At 51.7% G+C, this 22,088-nt stretch overlaps 1 protein-coding gene across 16 annotated transcripts; it reads right to left on the bottom strand.

Annotated features, from left to right (window-relative positions):
• On the bottom strand, positions 1–21,081 carry MFSD1 (major facilitator superfamily domain containing 1). 16 transcript variants are annotated; one of them, XR_007778236.1, is made up of 18 exons: positions 20,744–20,796; positions 19,861–19,973; positions 19,445–19,487; positions 19,029–19,096; positions 18,528–18,636; positions 17,474–17,576; positions 16,702–16,800; positions 16,079–16,190; positions 15,564–15,620; positions 14,888–15,044; positions 14,101–14,198; positions 13,328–13,440; positions 12,888–12,935; positions 12,691–12,751; positions 10,426–10,540; positions 9,755–10,203; positions 302–379; positions 1–117 (listed from the first exon to the last, which is right to left on the bottom strand). XR_007778236.1 is itself a non-coding variant. In XM_030227293.2 (17 exons), the coding sequence occupies exons 1-17, from the start codon at positions 21,027–21,029 to the stop codon at positions 10,144–10,146; spliced, it is 1,563 nt and encodes a 520-aa protein (XP_030083153.2). In that variant the 5' UTR covers positions 21,030–21,042; the 3' UTR covers positions 8,926–10,143. The 16 variants fall into 16 exon arrangements, 9 of the variants coding, with proteins under 9 accessions (XP_050833927.1, XP_050833928.1, XP_030083153.2 ...); XR_007778237.1 differs by having other exon boundaries at positions 302–376; positions 9,931–10,203; XR_007778238.1 differs by having other exon boundaries at positions 302–360; positions 9,931–10,203.
• Positions 21,082–22,088: the final 1,007 nt, after the last annotated feature.

Raw genomic sequence — 22,088 nt, 5'->3', positions numbered from 1 at the left:
GCCTGTGTCCAACAAAGGAAATTTTATTGCAACAATAAAACTTTGGGTTGGTTTCTTTCTTACTGACACAGGGACAGAACTCCAAACAGAGGAACTCTGAGTGGGCAGCACACGAGGCTGGAAACAAAGAAACAACATTATATCTATTAATATCAGCATTTTAAATTTTAATATTTTTAATTAAATGTATAAGTTTTATAATATAGATTAATTATTAATATTTAATGTTAATAATACTGTGAATATTAATAGAACCTCTGAACAATAATGATGCATCTGCAAACAAAACCAGCACTCAAACCTTAAAGCTCAGCTGCTCCCTGGGTGAACACTTCCCTCCTGGTTTTCCTTCTTCAACATCTGCCAGGATCAAACTCTGCTGTTAGAATTGTACATTAATGGCACTGCTGTATTTTTGTTTAAAAAATATCTGGTGGAAATCTCCACATTTTCAACAGTGATATTTTCCAGACTGGGGCTTGAGAGGAGCAGGAGAAGCTGCTCTTCAAACCCTGGTACCTAAACTGCTACATGGAAGCAAAAATACAGTTAAAAACTTTATAAAACACAGATAAAACTTTATAAAACACAGTTAACTCAAGTTCTGAGTTAACCTGTTCAGTTCTCATAAAAAAAAAAATTATAAGAATCAGCTGACATAACAATCTATTTCTGTGAAAAACCAGCTCACACCTACAAAGAAAATTCCACCTGTGCAAAACACCCCCAGAGACAAAAAGATGTAAACTGTCTAAAAAGAGAAAAATGAGATAAACACACCTTGGTCCTTACCAGGCAATCAGCTGAGTCTCACTCATTTACTAATTAATTAAAGTCACACTCAGTACCTTCCAAAACCATACAAAAATCAACTCTGTAAAGAAAAATTCACCCATTCTACACAAAACCCCCAGGAGTCTCTGTCTGACACCAAATCAGGCTAATTAACTAATTAATTACTGAGGATACTCAGGAGAGTGACACGAGAGAGCAGAGACCTGCGGGGTGCAACCCCCACCCAGCCCAGGATCCCCATCCCAGACTGGTTTGGACTGGGAGGGACTGGGAGGGACCCTGGAGCTGCTCCAGCCCTGCAGGGACACAGCCCTGCCCCTGCTGCCCCAGCCCGGCCTTGGGCAGCTCCAGCTGTGCTGGGAACCCCAGCCCAGCCAGGAATCCCTTCCCAAACCCCAGCCCAGCCAGGAATCCCTTCCCAAATCCCACAGAACCCCAGCCAGGAATCTCATCCCCAAACCCCAGCCCAGCCAGGAATCCCTCCCCAAATCCCACAAAACCCCAGCCAGGAATCCTTCCCCAAATCCCAGCCCAGCCAGGAATCCCTCCCCAAACCCCAGAGAACCCCACCCCAGTGCACTGCACATCCCCCGGGACAGTCCCACTCTCAATCCCGGGGTTCCCGTCCATCAGCCGGGGGGAGGCAGGACCCTGCTCCTGCTGGCACACAGGAACCCCAACAGGAACCCCAACATTCCCAGAGCATCCCAGGCCGCTCCCGCCCATCCCAGCCGGACCCACCCCCAGAGGAGCCTGGGCAGAGATGAAAACAAATCTCAGCCAGCCCCGAGATCTGCAGCAGGATGGAAATTCCAGGTGCGACATTCCCTGCCCGTTACCATGGAGATCCCAGCCCAGCCCTGGGCACCAGCCAGAGCTCCCAAAGGAGATCCCGAGCTGATTCCAGGGCAGGAATCCCAGCCCGGGGGCAGGAACAGCGCGGAGGGAGCAGCGGGGGCAGCCCCGCCTGGGAGGGGGGGACACATCCCTGAACCGGGGACTGAGCTGGCCCAGAGCTGCCATCCCTGCTGGGACACCGGGAATGGGGATGGGAATGGGGATGGATGGGGGAATGGGGGAAATGGGGATGGGGGAAATGGGGATGGATGGGGGAAATGGGGATGGATGGGGGAAATGGGGATGGATGGGGGAAATGGGGATGGATGGGGGAAATGGGGATGGATGGGGAAATGGGAATGGATGGGGGAATGGGGATGGATGGGGGAATGGGGAGGATGGGGGAATGGGGATGGATGGGGGAATGGGGATGATGGGGAATGGGATGGATGGGGAAATGGGATGGATGGGGGAAATGGGGATGGATGGGGGAAATGGAAGGATGGGGGAATGGGGGAAATGGAAATGGGGGAAATGGGGATGGATGGGGGAATGGGGATGCTGCCAGCCCTGCTTTGTCCTCGGACAGCACGGAATGCCCGGCACAGAGAGGGTGAGAGCCAAGCCCGGGGCCAGGCACGGGAGAAGCACAGTCCCAGCCCTGGGGCTGCCTCCCCTCCTGCCCCAGCTCAGCAAGATTCCCTCTGCCCCGGGGCTCAGCTCCATGGATGAGGAGGTGCCAGCACCAGCTGTGCTCCTTCCTTTATCCATGGGGACACTGGGGAATCCCAGCTCCTGGAACTGAGGGACAGAGCCCAAGCTGAGCCCCCTGAGCCCAGCCCCACCCCAGGGATGGAGGCAGCACATTCCCACTGCTCGTGGGGGCTGGGAATGTTCCCCTGGCTCTGCCCCATTCCTTGGGCTGAATCCCCCTTCCTTCTCCTCCCAGACTGATTTTTGCAGCACTTTATGAGCAGTAATTAATATCCAGGCAGGATGAAGGAGAGCAGGGGTCCCACTGCTTGGAGATGTTTATTATTTATTCCTCCTTAAGCCTTGTTAGATTAATCCATTTTAAATTACCTCATGCTGCCAGGCACAATTATTGTAATTTATTGGGATCATTCTGGTGCTTTATTTCCCTTGGATGTGAGCAGGGGGCTGCTCTCCCAGAGCTCCCAGGAAGCTGCAGGAGCAGCATTCCCATCCCCAGAGGGAGCAACCCCAGCCCAGGCTTCAGGCCACACTAATTCCTTTTTTTTTTTTTTCCAGCAGAGAGGAATCATGGAATGGTTTGGGATCTCAGAGCCCATCCCATCCCATCCCATCCCCTGAGCAGGGACACCTTCCCCATCCAGCCCTGGACACCTGCAGGGGTTTGGCAGCCACAGAATTCCTGCCCCCCATGAGCCTCCTCCTGCCTCAGTTTCCCAGGTGGGAATGGCTCCTCCTCAGCCATTCCTCAGGTTTTCCAGGGGAAAAAACTCCTCCAGCTCTGCCCTGTGTCAAAGACTTCACCTCATTTCTTCAGGAAAACCCCACATTTTTGTTCAAAGCTGCAGCTGCCATTATTCCATTTTACTGCACCAGGGGCTGGGAGTCCATCCACAGCTACTGCAAATAACAGCACCTTAAATAATATCACTAAATAACAGAACCTTAAATAACAGAACCTTAAATAATATCACTTTAAATAACAGCCCTTTAAATAACACCACTTCAAATATTATCACTTCAAAAAAATCACCTTCAATAATACCACCTCAAATGATATCACTTTCAATAATATCCCCTTAAATAATATCACTCCAAAAAAAAAATCCCTCCACAAAAATATCACTCCAAAAAAAGTCATTCCAAAAAAAATATCAACTCCAAAAAAAAAGCCACTCTGAAAAAATACCACCTTAAACAATATCACCTTAAATATCACTTCAAAAAGTATCCCCCAAGTAACAGCACCTGAAATGAGATCCCTTTCAATAATGTCATTTTTTAAACACCACTTGCAATAATGCTGCTCTGAGCCCCAGAGCCCCTGGACTGAAGGGTTCCATCAGATCCCCCAGGGGAGATGCAGCCACGAGGAAAAAAGAGCAATTTTTAATGGAGGAGGAAAAAAGGAGGGAAAAGGAGGGGAAAAGGGGCTCTTTGGAGTGAAACAAATGATCCTGGAACAAAGGATGGCCCGGGGACAGGGACACTAGGGGAGCTTCTGGTGCCACAGCTGGCACTGAGCTGAGTCCAGAGCTCAGCTCCTGCCCCGATTACAAACCCCCCTCAGCAATCAGGAAATGGAATTCAGTCTCCTCTAAGAGCAGCCCAGATTCCAGCCCTTCCCTGAGTTTCCAGCTCTGGAGCTCAGGAACAATCCAGCAGAATGACCCCAGAGCTGCTGCCATCAGTCTCTGCTGTGAACTTTGTGCTTTTGGATTCCAGCTGGGAGCAAACTCCACCAGGACATTCCCTTCTCCTGCATTTGCAGAGCTCTCCATCCCTCTCCTTTCATGGGCAGAGGGGGAAGCTCTGGAGTCACTGGGGCAGCCTCCCAACAGGGTAAAAACAACCTTTAAATGTTATCCAAGCAGTCCCACAGGGCTCCATGAGCTCCTCCAGGCTCGGGTTGTGCTGCTGAGCTCCCTCCACACCCCCTGGGAATGGAATTGCCATGGATAACCAGGTGAGCCAGCAGAGCCCAGCGTGCCAGGCACACCCCAGAGCACCTGCCCCTGCTGCAGGGAAACACCCAAACCCTGGGGAAACCAAAGCTCCAGCAGGGCAGAACCTCAGCATGGATCCCTCACACTGCCCTGGACATCCAAATCTCTGCTTCCACCTCCTGCTTTTCCCCCTGGAATGTTTCACCAAACCCACTCCAACATTTCTGACTCCTGGCAGATTAGGGCCTCGTGTTTACAGTGAAATAACCAAAAAAAACCAGGAATTCCAGCAGTGGAAAGCCCAGGGGCAGAGCCCCTCCTGCCCCTCAAGCTCTCAGACTGCCCTGGACATCCAAATCTCTGCTTCCAGCTCCTGCTTTTCCCCCTGGAATATTTCACCACAGCCAATTCTTCTGGCACTGGACACGCTGAGGCCTCGTGTTTGCACTGAAATGACCAAAAACCAGAAGGAAACAAACTCCAGCAGTGGAGAACCCCAGGATAAATCCCTCAAGCTCCCCAAGCCCTCAGACTCCTCTGGAAATCCAAATTTCTGTTTCCAGCTCCTGCTTTTCCCCCCGGGCTGTTTGACCCAGCCATGCCCAGCCCTCCTGGCCCCACTGTTATTTCAAACACATTTTCAATCAACTCCCCAAGTGGCTGCAGTTGGAGGCTGCAAATAAACGAGCTCATTAAACACCCCTGGCACTTGGAGCATCTCTGGTGGCCAATCCCAGCTCGGGCTGGGCTGTCATTTCTAACTCTGGTGCCCATTTAATCTGCTCCTAACCATCAATCTCTGGTTTTTATTGCCCTGTTCTGCAGCCTGAGCAGAAAACCTGCTCCAATCAGCCCCCCCCCCCAGCGACTCTCACAATAAATACTGACTGGAACATCCCCCAGCACCAGTCCCTGGGATCCATTCCTTATTTCAGACAGAAAAGAGCTGGGGAAGAGGTTTGTGATGGCAAAAGCAGCCCCAAGGGCAGGGGAGCAGCAGCTGCTCTGGGCAGCCCAGAGGGCACCAGGAGCTTCTGGGCTGGGACATCCCAAAAGTGACCCTGCAGAAGGGTGGGGGATCCCACAGAGCTGCAGCTGGCCCCAGGTTCAGCCCCCAGCAGGGAATTTGGGGGGCTGGGAATGCTGCTTGGAGCAGGGGAGGCTGCCAGGAAAGAGAAAGCAGAGGGAGCCAGCAATAGCTGGTGATGCCAGGCTGCCATCAATGCATCCCCAGCCCAAGCAGCTGCTGAAGGAGGAGCTGGAATTCTCATTTTCCTCTGGACACCAGCCTGGCTCAGGGCTGGAACCTGCACCCTCTGGAGCATCAGATCCCTCCTGCAAGGCGCTCCTGGGGAAGAGCATTTCCCACTGAAGGTGGAAAACCAAATTTGATCCCAGGCAGGAAAAGAGATGGAGGCACCTGAGCTGCTGCCCTTGAGCCCTGCAGCCCTGGGAATGCCTCTGAGCTCCTGATTCATTCCTGGGAATGCCTCTGAGCTCCTGATTCATTCCTGGGAATGCCTCTGAGCTCCTGATTCATTCCTGGGAATGCCTCTGAGCTCCTCATTCCTGCAGCCCCTCAAGGGGAGCTGCTCTGGGCAATCTCTGTGTGTCCATAAAAAACCTCAGGGATCCCAGCAGAAGCTCTGGAACTGCATGGAATCCAAACTGTGCTTTCTCCCCCAAAACCACAGACTGATCCCCCAGAAAAGCCCCACTTTGGGAATGTGGAACCTCCCTGGCAGTGCTGGGCAGGGGATGTGCTCCTGACTCCCTCTGGGTCACTGGGAGGCCAATGGCTAACTCTGTTAGGAATGTTCCAGTGATGGATACCAAAGGATGTGCAGGGTAATCAGGCTCTGCTCCTGAGGGCACTAATTGGGTTAAGCTCATCAAGGAACCCTTGAGAGCAGCAGCCTGGGAAAGGGAGAGCAGGAAGTGCAGGAAAGGAGAAGGGAAAATTATCCTGTGCAAAGGGAAAAATGTGAGTCTGTGGATTGTGCCCTTCATCTGACACCCTCCAAACAATAATGGGAATAGAAATGGCACAAAAATGGATGGTGGGGCACTATGGAAGTGCCAGAATCCTGGAATGGTTTGCAGGGACCTCAAAGCCCATCCAGTGCCATGGCAGGGACACCTCCCACTGTCCCAGTGCCCTGCCACGGCCTTGGGCACTGCCAGGGATCCAGGGGCAGCCTTGGGGAATTCCTGCCCAGCATCCACCCAGCCCTGCCTCAGGGGCTCTCCCTGCTCCAAGCCAAGCCCAGGACACTCTGGGACAGGAGGAGCTCCCTCTGCAGCCTCCCTCTGCCCCCAACATCCCAGAACATTCCAGGGAGTGCCCCAGCAGCTCATTCCCCACTCAGAGCCATTGCCAGAGGGCTGGATTTGCTTCCCCTGCAGCAGAACAAAGCCCAGAGCTCCAAACTCCAGCAGTGCAGGGAGAGATTTTCCCTGGAGTCAGCTCTGAAATCCCACAGGCACTGCAGCCAGTCCACCTCCATCACTGAATTCATGGCAGAGTCCACAGGCAGGGAAATCCATCTGTGCACACGAGGAGCTGCTGGATTTCCATGGAGCCTGGAGTGCCACCTCTCCCCTCCAGCCCTCCCTCATTCCTGACACCTCTCTGAGCTGGGATGCACCTCCAGTCTCACTGCAAACGCTTGCAGGGGTTTCTTTAATCTAAAACCCTGGGGATTGCTTTAGGGAGCTCTTGCAGGCAATGCCTTTTCTGTAGATTGGGAAGGTTTGCTCTGGATTTCATCTTCATGGGGGTCTGGAATGCAGGATGGGCAATGAGGGACACCAAAAACCTCCTCTGGGCCAACAAATCCAAGCTGATTTATTCCTACTGCTACACTGTAAAATCAACCCCAAAATTCTTATCTAAAAATATCAAATAAAATCAGAAATCCATGCAATGCTTACCTGCAGACATTCTGGGAATTAAGTTGGATTTTTAACGAAGTCCTGGAGTCTGGAGTTGAAGGAGATTCCCATCAGGATTGAGGGGACACCTGAGATGTCCCTCTGGGTTTGCCCAGCCCCAGATGAGCATTTCTCCCCAGCTGCCAGGAGGCTGCTCCTTCCCTGGCCTTTATTTGATCGATTAGATCAAACTTATTTGATGATCAAATATTCCATCCCCTTCCAGCTGCCAGCAGGGATGTGCCAGCTCCAGCAGGGCTCAATGCTGCCATTCCCAGCTGTGCCCACACACACAGAGCTTTGTAAACTCCTTAACAACTCCCTTAATTAAGGGCTAATGTTGATTGGGATCATTTGAGGAGCAGCCCCGAGTTCACAGAGCCACAGCTGCAAAATCCAAATCCCAGGAGGAGCAGCTTGGGCAGGGGGGACAGGGCAGGAATTTTTTCCCTTCTGTTCCCTGGAGGCTCCACCTTTGGCTTGAAGAACAGAGAGGTTCAGCCCCAAATCCCAAAGAAATGAGGAATTTTCCTTCCAAAGGTCAGGCCCAGCTGGATCAGACAAAGCTCACCCACCAAAAGCTCCCCAGGAACACGTGGAGTCACCCCAGAATCCCAGGAGCCCTGAGGCTGGAAAAGCCCTCCCAGCCCAAGGAGCCCCAGCTGTGACTGATCCCAGCCCCGAGCACTGGGGACACCTCCAGGAATTCCTGGGACACCCCCAGGGATGGGCACTCCAAACCTCCCTGGGCAGCCCTGCCAAGCCCTGAGCTCCCTTTCCATGGGGAAATTCCTGCTGGTGTCCACCTGAACTTCCCCTGGTAAAACCCAGCAGGGAGCACCAAGACTTCACCCACCTTGGAAATGAATTCAGTCCCGGAGCAGAGAGGGATCGAGGTGCTTTTCCCGAGGACTGGACTCTATCCCATGGAATCCCAGACTGGTTTGGGCTGGAGAGACCTCAAAATCCACCCAGCCATGGGCAGGGACCCCTTCCACCATCCCAGGGAGAACCAGACCCTGGGCAGTGCCAGGGATGGGCACCCCGAGCCAATCGGGCACCAAACCAACCCCAGCAGCCGCAGCCCGGGAGGTTTTATCCCAATTTCCCCATTTCCCAACATCCCGAGCAGCACGGGGCGCTGCTGACCTCTAGTGAGAGATGCCTGGAAGAGGAGAATTCCTGGGATAAATCTGGGATAAATCTCCCTTCCCAGCCGTGCCCGGCTCCGTCCCCTGCCCCTCCTGCCAAGGGCTCCTCGGCCACCGGCAGATCCTGACAAACTGGCCCAATAAAAGCCGATTTTGGGATATTTTCAATAAATGTGTCCATCAGTGCCCGCTGAGGGTCAAAGCCCTTCCCACCCTCAGCCAGAGGGGCTGCAGCTGGCAGGGGAATCTGTGCCCAGGACTGGGGCAGGATCCTGCAGGGTGCAGGGAATTCAGAAGTGAAACTGGAACAGGAACAGCAGGGCTGGAAATGCCAGCCTGGAGGGAAGAGCAGAGGAGCTTCTCCCTCCCACCAGAACGTGCCAGGGCTCAAGGGAAGCAGAAGAGCAAAATTCAATTTAAATCTCTCCCTCCTCAAGGAAAAAATCAACAACCCAGCAGTGGGGGCAGGTTCACCTCTGGATCCTCCAAGAGAAACTTCCCCCAAATTCTCTGCCCCAACAACCCCCAAAGGCAACAACAGAACCTCAGCAAGCAAAAACCACAGGTTTTATTTAAAAACACCCAAAATTCACCAGTCCAAGGGAAAGCACCCAGGCAAGCCCTGGGTGCTGGTTCTGAGGAGCCAGCAAGGACCAGTAAAAACCAGCACAGCTCAGGGAGCTCCCAGTGCTGCTCTGCTTTCCCTCAGAATCCACAGCTTTCACCCAAAAGGGCCTCCAGGAAAATGAGTTTTCCAGGGACATCAAACAAGTCTCCACTGCAAAGTCTTTCTTAAAATCAACTTTAAGACTGTGAGCTCTGCTTAAATTAAAAATATTAAATTAAAATATTCTACATCAAATGCAGCATTTTTATCCTACCAGACTCCTCTCTCTGCAGCCAAACACACGGCAAAGGCTCCTGAGCTTTTTGTGGCACAGGGGGATTCCCTGGAGCCATCCCAGGAAATTCCCCATTCCTGGGGCTCCACAAACCTGCCCTGCACAGCAAGATCTGCTCACTTCAGGGATAATGGATCCAATTACCTCGAGGAGTAACTAAACCAAAGCAAAGGGCACTCTGCAGGAGCTCTGGGAACTCCCTGTTCAGCAAGGAGAAATGAATTAAATGGAATTCTCACTGAAATGATGGGAAAATGATGAGTTCCACCATGGAATCCACGGCTTTTCCCTCTGGAAGCAAAACTCAGTTCTTGCTTTAACTCTTTTTATAGTTTTCAGTCACAAACTCTTAAAAATAAATCAGTTTTCCCATTATTCAGGATTGGAGAGGTTATTGCTGTTCCTGACCTGGGGCAAACTCCAAGGTGAACACTTTTTGCACTTCTGGAATTGGAGATTCCTCTGAAATACTCACTTGGGAGCCTTTGCTCACCTCCTTCTCTCAGGAAAACAAACCAGAGCAGTGAAGGTGTCCAAGAGGAGAGGCTGGCAATCCCCACCTCCATCCAGGCCCATCCCAGCAGTTTAAGGATTGATATTTTCCCACTTCTCACCCAGAGCTCCAATCCTGGCCCTGCCTCAGCTACTCACGGAGTATTTGAGACAGGAGGCTGGAGCAGCTGCTCAGAGGTTCCACCAGAGCCACTTCCCCATCAGGATCTCTGCACTGCCCAGCAGGAGGAGTTTGAGGCAATATTTAAATCTAGGATCTAGGCTGGCAGCAAAGCACGGAGCGTCTGCTGGTGCTGGGCTCTGTGTCCCAGGAAATTCAGAGCATTCCTGCTTTTCCACAGGGCCAGGCTGCTATTTCAGCACACTTCTGTGGGCCAGGGTTGAGAAACAGGAGGAGTAATGAGCTGGGAGCTGCAAAAAAATAAAATTAAGACATTCCTCAGCTTCTGAGGTGGGCCAGCCTTTGATCCCTTTCCTTCATTAGTTTGAATCCTTGAGAGATTTCCTTCTGAGAACAAATCCCAGGAATCTCACTCAAGGAGGAGCTGCTGGCTGTTAAAACCAGCCACATTCTTTAAATAAACCCCTGATTAGTCAGGTTTTGAATTGTCTGTGAACCCCTGTCAGTGATACCTGAGCTCCAAGCTTGGACAGGTATTTATTCCTTAAACTAAAGGCATCAGCCTTTGGCAGCAATTTTGCCAAATCATCTTCATTCTGCCTTCTGAGCCTCTGCTGCTCTTCTGCTCTGCAAAAGAAAAGTGGCAAAAAGGTGTTTGCCCTGAGGGAAAACCTGCCAAGCAGGGAATTCCTGGGATATTATTTAATATTGTTATTTTAATAGCTGGGGAATGTTCTGGGCTAGCAGGTGAACGACCCTGAGATGTGCAGGGATCAATAATTCAGTGCAAAGAAAGAGAGAGGCTGATTTCTGCAGGTTCCTTTTATTTCATTCCAAGATTTCAGTAGAAAGAGAAACCTTTTGGTTTTTCCCAGATTACAACGTGCTCAGGGAATTCTGTAACAACTTTTCTATCCATTAAACAAACTTTCATCCTTAAAATAAACATTACAATACAAAGAGAATCCAGAAGGCAATAAAAGACTGCTCAGCAGTCTCAGAGTTCAGAAATCTACAAAACAAAAAGTCCCTTTGAGCATCTGTGGCTCTTTTTGCATTGTGTGGAAAGGACACGACCCAACGCTGTAAATACATGTCAAAAGTGGATTTTGCATTAAGACAGTGACAGAAGCAGCAGCAGTGAGAGTTGGGAGCTCTGGTGAGAACACAAAATTCCTTTTTGCTCAGAAAGCTCCCCCTGAGAGCACAGGGGTCTGAGCTCAGCTTTACTCCAGGGGCCTGTGGGGAGCAGAGCTCAGGCAGGCCCTCAGCCCAGCAGCAAAAGGATTTTGGCATTGTTAAAACCAAGCAGGAGCTGGGGCAGAGCTGGAACCCCCAGGGTGAGTGGATCTTCCAGAGAGCTACAGAGCAACCTCAACTCTGCTGCTGGCAGCTGGGGAGGGGCTGGAGCTCCCTCCTGGCAGGGGCTTGGCTACTCAACTTTCCTTTCTGAAAGAAACAGGGGGACAACAATTACTGCAAACCCTGGCCTGGGGCAGCCCACGACCCACAGAGCCCCTGGATTGTCACACAGGGGTGACAACACTGGGATGGCACATCCCAGATCCCACAGAGCCCCTGGATTGTCACACAGGGGTGACAACACTGGGATGGGACATCCCAAACTCCACAGAGCCCCTGGATTGTTACACAGGGGTGACAACACTGGGATGGGACATCCCAAACTCCACAGAGCCCTGGAATTGTTACACAGGGGTGACAACACTGGGATGGCACATCCCAAACTCCACAGAGCCCCTGGATTGTCACACAGGGGTGACAACACTGGGCTGGCACATCCCAGATCCCACAGAGCCCCTGAACTGTCACACAGGGGTGACAACACTGGGCTGGGACATCCCAAACTCCACAGAGCTCCTGGAATTGTTACACAGGGGTGACAACACTGGGATGGGACATCCCAAACTCCACAGAGCTCCTGGAATTGTTACACAGGGGTGACAACACTGGGCTGGGACATCCCAAACTCCACAGAGCCCTGGAATTGTTACACAGGGGTGACAACACTGGGATGGCACATCCCAAACTCCACAGAGCTCCTGGATTGTCACACAGGGGTGACAACACTGGGATGGCACATCCCAAACTCCACAGAGCTCCTGGAATTGTTACACAGGGGTGACAATGCTGAGATGGGACATCCCAGATCCCACAGAGCCCTGGAATCGTTACACAGGGGTGACAACACTGGGCTGGGACATCCCAAACTCCACAGAGCCCCTGGATTGTTACACAGGGGTGACAATGCTGAGATGGGACATCCCAGATCCCACAGAGCCCTGAACTGTTACACAGGGGTGACAACACTGGGCTGGCACATCCCAAACTCCACAGAGCCCTGGAATTGTTACACAGGGGTGACAACACTGGGATGGCACATCCCAAACTCCACAGAGCCCCTGGATTGTCACACAGGGGTGACAACACTGGGATGGCACATCCCAAACTCCACAGAGCCCTGGAATTGTTACACAGGGGTGACAACACTGGGCTGGCACATCCCAGATCCCATCAGTGCTGTGATTTAGGCTCAAACCACCCCATTTTGTGCCACATTTCAGTGGAACAGTGCCAGGAAAGGACACCTGGATGATGTTGCCTCAAACATTGACTCACAGAGGCAGGACATGAAATCCTGAAACAGACTGAAGGTAAGAAAATAAATCCACCAGAAATGAGACTGGAGAAATGATCTGCTTAATCCCTTCAGGACAAACCCTGCCCAAGGCACTGACATTTGCTGGCTCTGTACTTACTCAGAAGCAGCTGCTTTTTGCAGTTTTGCCCTTTTCCTTGCAGACCAGTTGAGATCACCACCTGTAAGAGCAGCAAGGGGCACTGAGACCTTTAAAACTGGGGTTTGGTGCTTTGGGAGCTCTCAGGGCACTGAGAAAGCAGAAGAATGATTTTACAGGAGCAGAACCTGGGGTAAGGAGAAGCTGCACAGCCTCACCTGTGAGGTGATTCACAAAGTACAGCATGACCACAGCCAGCAGGGACACTGCAAAAGGAAAGGGACAGCTTTAGCTGACAATAAGTGAACAGGTTTAACCCACAGCCAAGACCTTCAGGGTGGCTCTGACTCAGAGGAGTTTTCTGCTTTTGCACATCTCCCTGTGCTCACAGCACGTGGTAATTCAGAAAGGATTTTAATTTTAAACTTATAATTTACAATTTAAAAGCATTATTTGTCTACTTTCACTCAATATTTTAAACACTGAAACTTCTCCACGCTTCAAGGAAACCCCAAGCACTTGACTGGCTGTCAGTTCCTCCCACCTCTGCCCCAGCTGACAGCTCTAGAAGGGGAATGGTTTCTGTTCTCCAGGAAATAAGAAGCCAGAGAGCCCAGGGAAGCTCCCTGAGCCCACTCCCAGCGTGTTCCAGACTCACAGCAAACACAGGCACTGAAGAAGACCTCCAGGAACAGGTATCCCCTGGTGTCCAGGATCATGCCAGCTGCTATGGCAATCACTGCCAGGCCCAGGTTCTGGATGGACTGCATGCTGGGACAGAGCAGGAACAGCAGGGATTTCTTTGCTCAGGAAAATGGATTTTCATTTGCTCAGGAAAAGCTCCTCAGTGGCACTGAGCCCTTGAGAGCTGCACAGACCCCATTTGCTGGGACATGGGGAAGCCAGGGCTGGGCTTTGCAGCAGCTCCTGTCCCAAACCCATCCCAGAGCAGCCAGGAACTCCTGCTCCCAGCCTGGAGGAGCTGGAGCCAGCAGGGATGGATCTGCTCAGAGTCAGTGGTTCCAGAGTGTCAGGGATCAGGGGATGCCTTGGGATGGAAGGGACCTTAAAGCTCCCCCTGTCCCACGGGCAGGGACACCTGTCCCAGCCTGGCCTGGGACACTGCCAGGGATCCAGGCTCTGGGAATTCCATCTCAGCTCCTCCCCACCCTCCCAGGGAACAATTCCTTCCCCATGTCCCATCTCAATCTCTCCTTGAGTCTGAACCATTCCCCCTTGTCCTGGCACTCCAGCTCCTTGTCCCAGCCCAGCTCTCCTGCAGGCTCCCAGTTCCCCCTCTCCCATCCATCCCTGCCCCTGGCAGTGGGAGCCATCCCCTGTGTCCTGTCCCTCCAGGTGTCCCCAAAGCTGCTCCTCCTCTCCAGGCTGGAGGGGCCCAGCCCTGCATCCCCCCAGGCCATGGGTACTCACAAGCCATAGGCAGTTCCCAGCTGGTGCTCGGGGACAACAAAGGCCACCATGGGCCACAGGGCACAGGCCAGCAGGGAATAGGCCACGCCCAGCAGGCACTGGGGACACAGGGACAGCACCCAGGTCACAGCAGGGCCACCTCCAACAAATCAACACATTCCCCTCCCTCCCTCCCTTCCTCCCAAAAGGAGCTCAAGAAAAGCTCTGTGCAATACAAGTCGAAATAAATCCCCACACCTGGAACTCCTCCCAGGGGTGAGCCCCAAAATTAACACTGGTGACTGAAATTAAAGGGCCTGAATGAGCACCCAGAGCTGCACCTCACTGGAAACATGCCTGAAAACCAAAGCTTTTAATCCCTGCCCCACTGATGAGCTCCATAATCCTCAGCCCCAAACAAACATGTCGGGAAATCTGCCCTCAATATTGCAGATTTTTACTGAGGCTCCATCCAGCACATCAGAGGCTGTTTGAGTAATAGTAATCCAAACACTAATTCAAAAATGTACTAAAAGAACAGTTTTTTAGGAGAAAAGTGAGCAGTTTGAGTAATAGTAAAAAACTTCAGAAATAAACTAAAAGAACAATTTTTAGGGGAAAAGTGAGCACCTGGCATTAGAAATGGAGTGAGGAATCTTTTGTACCTCACAAGTCACAGAATAATGCAGTGCCAATCCCATTGCTTATTTTACATTTATGAAATAAATATTTGCTATTTTATTTCTATTTAGACCTAAAGCCCAGAAATAAATATTTGATGTTTGATTTCTGCTGAGGACTGAGTTACCATGGCTATCCAGGGGTTCCAGAAGGTGAAGGCCAGCATGATGTGTGAGGCCAGAGTGGTGACCACAGCACACAGCACCCAGATGATGTTCTTGCCAACTTTATCCACCAGCAGGCCAAACACTGGGGACATGGGGGCTGAGATGATGTACACGATGCTGCAGGAGAGGGAAACCCAAGATTTAACACCCCCAGAGCCCTCTGGGAATTCCAAGGCCAGATGAAAACCAGCACCCCCCAAAAAATCCCAGTAATTTAGAATTCCCAAAGGGTTTAAGGTCCTGGAAGTGCTCAGCACCCAACAGTGACAGACTCAGAGCCCAGCCAGTGTTTCCTGGTGGGGTTTTACTGCTTTGGGCTTTGGCCACGTCACAAATTCACCCTCAAACTACCCAAACTGTGTTCCTTTAGTGCTGTTATTAAACTGCTTTTATCACTCAGAAAAGAATCACTAAATACTAAGATAAAACCCTCCGGAGCTTTTTCTTTCCAGTATGACCATCTGTTTTTAATAAAAAACACATCCACATTTCCCAGTTATTCCTTGGGTCATGTGAAATTATTTCTGCACTTAAATGCAGCTCCCAGGAGATCCCAAATCTCTTCCCACCTGCCCAGAGCCCAGAAATTCACCCTAAACCCTGGCAGTGTTCCTTATTAAATCAACCACAATGTACCTGTTGATTGCACTGGCTTCTTGAGGGGAAAATTGGAATTTTTCAATAAAGAAAACCCTGAAGGAAGGAAAAAAAATATTTAGGAAAATGCAGACTTGAAGGACGTGAAATCAAAATTAAGTTAGACAAAAACATGAGAATCTTATTTACAAAATAATTAAATAGAGCTTTGACATAAATATCCCAGATTCTCCTTTATAATTAATTTAGGAGCTTGTTAGCAGACTGCACAGATTTTAAGGATCATCCAAATTACACTTTGGGGAACACATAAAAAGTCCATAACCAACATTTAACCCGAAAATTGAGGTACTGGGTTGTAAATATGGAAGGGATCCTACAGGACCCCAAATTCCACCCCATGTTTTAAAGCTGCATCCAGTTTTAATCAGGAAATCAAACATTCCTCATGCCCCTGAGTTCATCATTCCCAGAGAATGGGAAGGTTTTAAGCATTTTGGTTACAAGCTTGCCCAGATTCCAAGGGAATGGCTGGAGGAGTGAGTGGCACTTACTTCCCAAGGCCAATGAAAGGGAAAACTGCAGCATAGTAACAGACACAGATGACAAAGATGAGCCACAAGGACAGGGAGAAATCCTTCACATCTGTCAGCTTGATCACTTCTCCTGCACAGGGGGAGGCACAGCATGGCATCAGTCAGGATGAGCAAACCTGGGATTCATCCCCCCTGGAGAACACCCAGATGATCCCAAATCCCTCCCAAAGCACACCCTGGCTGGAGAGGAAAGGTCCCTTCCACCCCCAAACCCAGCTGGGATTCCCCTGGATCTGAAATTCAGTTTATTTTCAATTGGCCTGAGTTGTCCTACATGGAATACTCAACCCAGCACACACTGACAGGGAGGAGCTGCATGGCTCTGCACCCCTGCCAGAGGAAATCAACTCAAGGAAACACAGATCCAGTGGCACAAACTGGTGCAAACTTTTTGTTTTTATAAATAAAGCAGGTGGCAGAGCATCTGCCTGCTGAGCTGGTGTTTAAAACCAAAACTCCATGTAAAAATGAGCTAGAATTATGATTGGAGGTGTGAGAGAGTGAAGCAGCAGGCACAGAATTACCTGAAATGCAAACCTGCCTGGTGCAGGGGGCATGGAAGGGTCAGCCCCAGCACTCACCTGTTCTCCCCTGCTCTTTACACAGCAGCCTCTCTGCTCTCCTGTCCAGGTAAGCCAGGATCAGAGCACAGCTCAGGGAGAAGAGACAGGTGACCCCACCTGAAGAAGGCAACACCACAAGGTCAGCTGACAACTCGAGCAGTCATTTGGGTTTCCAGCCCAACTGGAGCAGTTTTTGCTGGACATGTCAGGTACACCAAGTCTGCACCAGCTGCAAGGCTCAAGGGCTGCACAGCTCAGAGGTTCAGGTGTAGAACTGACCCCTGACATGGCACACACCTGCCTTGGAGCACAGACATGGCCATGGATTTATTTTATTTAAATCATCACCCTCAGCTCCTCATCTGCCCCTTGCAGGAACAGAAACAAACCTGGCCTCATTCCCAACACCAAAATCTCCAAGCCCGTGGCTCTGAGGGAAGGGAACACACCCCAGAATTGATCAAATTCTCCTTTTACAATCAGATAACCACAGGCAAGCTTTGACACTCCTCAGAAAATTTTTCAAGCCTGTCCTTTGCTCAGAGGATGTGAAATATTTCATCTCCACAAGACACAAACTTGAATTTGGCAAGCCCAAAAGCGCCACAGCATTTCAGAAGCTGCAGTAACCTGAGAGAAAATGAGAGTATGATACAAAAGGTGTTGGAATTCCTCCTCCTAAGCTCAGAGTTGTGCTGCTTTTAAGGGGCCAATGAATGCTCTAAAGGGATTAATAAATGCTTTTTAGAGAGTAATAAATCAGTAGCACACCAACCAGAACATCACTGACCTATGAGCAGAGCAAGCCCGAGGGTGCTGGGACCAGCGTAGCCCAGGAGATGCTGCACTCTGGAGTAGATCCATCCCATAATATTCATGTTCACTGTGCTCCCCTAGGCACAACAGAGCCATGTGAAGAACCCAGCACCTCCCAGCTCCAGGGATTCCCCAGGAGTGTTCACTATTAAAATGCTACCCAGGGGACAGCAGGGAAAGGATCCCAGGGATTCCCTGCTGGGCTGGTAACAAATCAATCCCTGCACCAAGGACACAACATCACAAACTGGAATTTATACAAGCCTGGAAGGGTCCAGTGATGAGAAATGCCCAAACCCACATGCACGAGCTCACAAACTGAGCTGAATTCAATGGATTTGAACAAACAGGATCCCCAGCTGACAGGAGCAGGAAAAAGCCCCTTTCCCCTCCTTCTGCCCCAGAGCAGGATCCATGGCTGCCAGCACTGGTGAACATCCCCAGCCCCAGAGCAGGATCCATGGCTGCCAGCCCTGGTGAACATCCCCAGCCCCAGAGCAGGATCCATGGCTGCCAGCCCTGGTGAACATCCCCAGCCCCAGAGCAGGATCCATGGCTGCCACCACTGGTGAACATCCCCCAGCCCCAGAGCAGGATCCATGGCTGCCAGCCCTGGTGAACATCCCCAGCCCCAGAGCAGGATCCATGGCTGCCAGCACTGGTGAACATCCCCAGCCCCAGAGCAGGATCCATGGCTGCCAGCACTGGTGAACATCCCCAGCCCCAGAGCAGGATCCATGGCTGCCAGCACTGGTGAACATCCCCCAGCCCCAGAGCAGGATCCATGGCTGCCAGCACTGGTGAACATCCCCAGCGCCAGAGCAGGATCCATGGCTGCCAGCACTGGTGAACATCCCCCAGCCCCAGAGCAGGATCCATGGCTGCCAGCACTGGTGAACATCCCCCAGCCCCAGAGCAGGATCCATGGCTGCCAGCCCTGGTGAACATCCCCAGCCCCAGCAGGGAAACACCTGCAGTGGTTAAACCCCCCAAAGGAGCAGCAGAGCCCTGTCTATGTGCCCACTCACAATCCTGGCCATGCTGAGCTGCAGTCCAAACACCAGGTTGAGCTCCTTGCCCTTGAACCAGCTGACTGCATAGGTGTTCTGGGCCACGGCCAGGGACTCGCCCCCAATCCTGCAAAACCAAACACAGCATCCCCCTGCAGCAGGCACAGCACAGGGGCCTGGCCAGACAGGATTCCAGGGAAACCTGCCTGTGCACAGCCTCCTTTACTGCATCTCCGTGCACACGGGGCAACAGAAAGCAAAATGGAAGTGCAGTGATTGAAGAACAACTCCAGAGGTTTTGATTCAGCAACACCTGCAGAGTCCTAGTTTTGGTTTTCTGACTAAGTTACACTGGGAAAGAACTGGAGATCCTGCATTCCTCAGCTTCAGAGGTCTCAGAATGCCCCAGTTTTGGCTCCCTGTGGCAGCTCTTTTCTAGGAGAGCTTTCTAGGGTTGGTTTTTGTAGTTTTCTAGATGGCCTTACCTCCAAGAGCACAAATCTGCCCTTCCAGACTCACCCAAATATGAACCTGCCCACTTCCATCAGCCAGAAGGTGTTGAACAGTGCTCCCAGAGCAAAAACCACCTGCACAGCAGCAAAGGAAAATGGTCATTGTGCATTTCAGGCATGGAACAAAGCAGAGCTGTCTGAAAACAGAAACAAAATTGATTTTCCCATCCCACATCCATTTCCTGCTCATTTTGGGTTTTGCTCCCTCTGCTGTTCATCACCTCCAGCCTGGCCCACCTGGCACTGTGTCATCCTCAACCAATTTCACATCAAACACACAAACACGTGGATCCTTCCCACAACTCCAGCCACATTCCAAGGCTCCCCTTCCCAGCCCAGCCCAGGCTTCTCCCATTCCAGTTCTCTACAGTGAAACACAAACTGCAGGCCCAGCCCATCCTTTGCTCCCTCCCTTGCACTCACCTGCCCAGCACACACAAAGATGCTGAATATTACAGTGCCCAACCTGCAAAGAGAATAAAATCACTTCATGCACCACCAGAGTCCTTTTTGTCCCCCTACAAAACTCTATTTCAGACCTGCAGCAGGGAAACAAGGGGAGCTGGATGGGCAGTTAAAAGGTTTGTGTCAAAAATTGTGCAGCTCAACAATTCCCATAGAGAACAGGTAGGACAAGGTGCTGGTTTGGAAACAAATTTATTAAAGTTAGAAAGGAAAGGAAGCTCACCTATATTGTTAAAAAATCTTAAATGGAGTGGGGAAAAATATTGAAGAGGTTTATTATAACCTTGAAAAGCTTTCTATGATAAAGTCTAAGCCTCACCTGCAGCTTTAGCTCAGGATTCCTTGCACACAAGAGACACAAAGGCTGCACTCACCGGATCCCAAACACTCTGTCTATCAGGAAGCCTCCAAAGAAGCACAGCACCACGTTGGGCCACGAGTACCAGGCATAGAGTGCCATGAACTGGGCTGTGTTCACCTTCATGTCCTGCACAGCACAGGGGCATGGGGAAAACATTACTGCTGAGCTAGCTGCAGGGACAGAGTGAGCACTCAGGCAGAGCCAAGCAGAAACAGCATTTCTGTAATCCACAGAATTCCCAGAGGGGCTGGGGAGAAAGGATTTGTTTTGTTCCCAGGGACACCTTCCACTATCACTTCAAACAGCCTTGGGCACTGCCAGGGCTCCAGGGGCACCACAGCTGCTCTGGGCACTGCCAGGGACCCAGGGGCACCACAGCTGCTCTGGGCACTGCCAGGGCTCTGGGACAGCCACAGCTGCTCTGGGCACTGCCAGGGCTCTGGGACAGCCACAGCTGCTCTGGGCACTGCCAGGGATCTGGAACAGCCACAGCTGCTCTGGGCACTGCCAGGGATCTGGGGCACCACAGCTGCTCTGGGCACTGCCAGGGCTCTGGGACAGCCACAGCTGCTCTGGGCACTGCCAGGGATCTGGGGCACCACAGCTGCTCTGGGCACTGCCAGGGCTCTGGGACAGCCACAGCTGCTCTGGGCACTGCCAGGGCTCCAGGGGCACCACAGCTGCTCTGGGCACTGCCAGGGCTCCAGGGGCACCACAGCTGCTCTGGGCACTGCCGTGCCAGGGCCTGCCCGCCCTGCCAGGGAACGATTCCTGCTCAGATCCCAGATCCCATCTCCCCTTTGCCAGCGGGAAGCCCTTCCCCGCTGCCCCGTCAGCCCATGCCCACACAGAAGGTCACTCTCCGTGTTTTTCAAGGCGCCCTGACAGCGACTCACCCTCTGGACCTGCGTCTGCAGAGCGGCCGGGTTGTCGTAGCAGAAGTAGCTGCCTGCGGGGAGAAGGAGACGCCTCAGGGCTCTGTCCCGGCCGCCGCACCCCAACCCCCCCCACACGGGCCCGTCCCGCACCGAATCCCAGGAAGCACATGAGGGCCAGGACGAGCAGGCGGTGCGGGAGGCGGCGGGGGTCGCAGGCGGCGGGCAGGGCGCGGGGAGGGCCCGGGGAGCCGGGGGAGCCATCGCCGCCATCGGCGCCCAGCAGCGCCCGCTGCTCCTCCGCCATCGCGCCCGCCTCACGTGAGCGCCCCGCACGTGACACCCGTCCCGCACGTGACCCGCCCTGCACGTGACTCCCGTCAGACACGTGACCCGTTGCCATGGCAGCGCCGGGCCCAGGCCTGCGGTGGGGGCAGGGAAACGGGAAGGTGAAATAAATATAAAAAACGGAAATGGAAACTGTGAAAAACGAGGTTCCGTTTCCTGGTAAAATTTAAAAAGTTTACTAAAAAGACAGCAGGGGACAGAAGTAAAGCAAAGGGTTAAAAAGGGCCGGGTGGCTGGCACTCAGTCAAGAGCACACGTGCTATTCTGCAAACACCTTTATTTCCTTTATTTCACCTTTATTTCCTTTATTTCCTATTGCATCGGGCTGCTGCACAGCCACAGACCCTTATGGCACCGTGATATTTTATAAAAATCCCTTCATCAGGATTTCTGCTCCTGGGAAGCTTCAGCTTCTCCCTGTTTTGCTCCTCTGGAATGTGATTTGGAGAACTGTTTGCCCAGCATGTGAATTGTTTTTAATTAATGAGTTTTTAATTAATGGGCAAGCCCAGCCAGCTGTCGGGACTCTTGAGTCTGTCACAGGGTTTTATTCTTCATTCTTGTCCTAGCCTTCTGATGTCTCTAGGACAGTTTTAGTATATCATATTCATATGATATGATAATGATATGATATGATAATGACATGATAATGATATGATCATGACATGACATAATATATCAGCCTTCTGAGAACTTGGAGTCAATTCTCATCTCTCACCTCGTCCTGGGGACCCTCCCAACACCCTTGTGCACAATAAACTTCCCAAACTCGTGTACATGTTCCAAGAATGTTCAGCGTGGCTCCTCCCTGGCTCTGCCTTTGTAGAGCATGCACATTCCCTGGCTGTGCTTTTAGTCCTTTTTTATCCTCACCTCCAGTTTGTCTTCAGAGGGCGAGTGCTGATGGCTGGCACATCTGTCCAGCTGTGCTCATCCCGTGTGCACTGGCTCTTATCCCATCCCAGCAGGCATTTTAACACAAGCACACCGAGATCAGCTCTTTCATTATTATGTCCAA

The sequence above is a fragment of the Serinus canaria genome, chromosome 9 (genome assembly GCF_022539315.1).
Source record: "Serinus canaria isolate serCan28SL12 chromosome 9, serCan2020, whole genome shotgun sequence".
NCBI classification, from domain to species: domain Eukaryota; kingdom Metazoa; phylum Chordata; class Aves; order Passeriformes; family Fringillidae; genus Serinus; species Serinus canaria.
This window is presented reverse-complemented; position numbering and strand designations above follow the sequence as displayed.

Coding starts and splice junctions, on each gene's coding strand:
- MFSD1 (XM_050977972.1), bottom strand. CDS start 20,995: ATGGCGGCGATGGCTCCCCCGGCTCCCCGGGCCCTCCCCGCGCCCTGC. Junction 12,752..12,887: donor CTTTGTGAATCACCTCACAG/GTGAGGCTGTGC, acceptor CTGCTCTTACAG/GTGGTGATCTCAACTGGTCT. Junction 10,204..10,425: donor TGTCCAAGCTTGGAGCTCAG/GTATCACTGACA, acceptor ATTTTTTTGCAG/CTCCCAGCTCATTACTCCTC.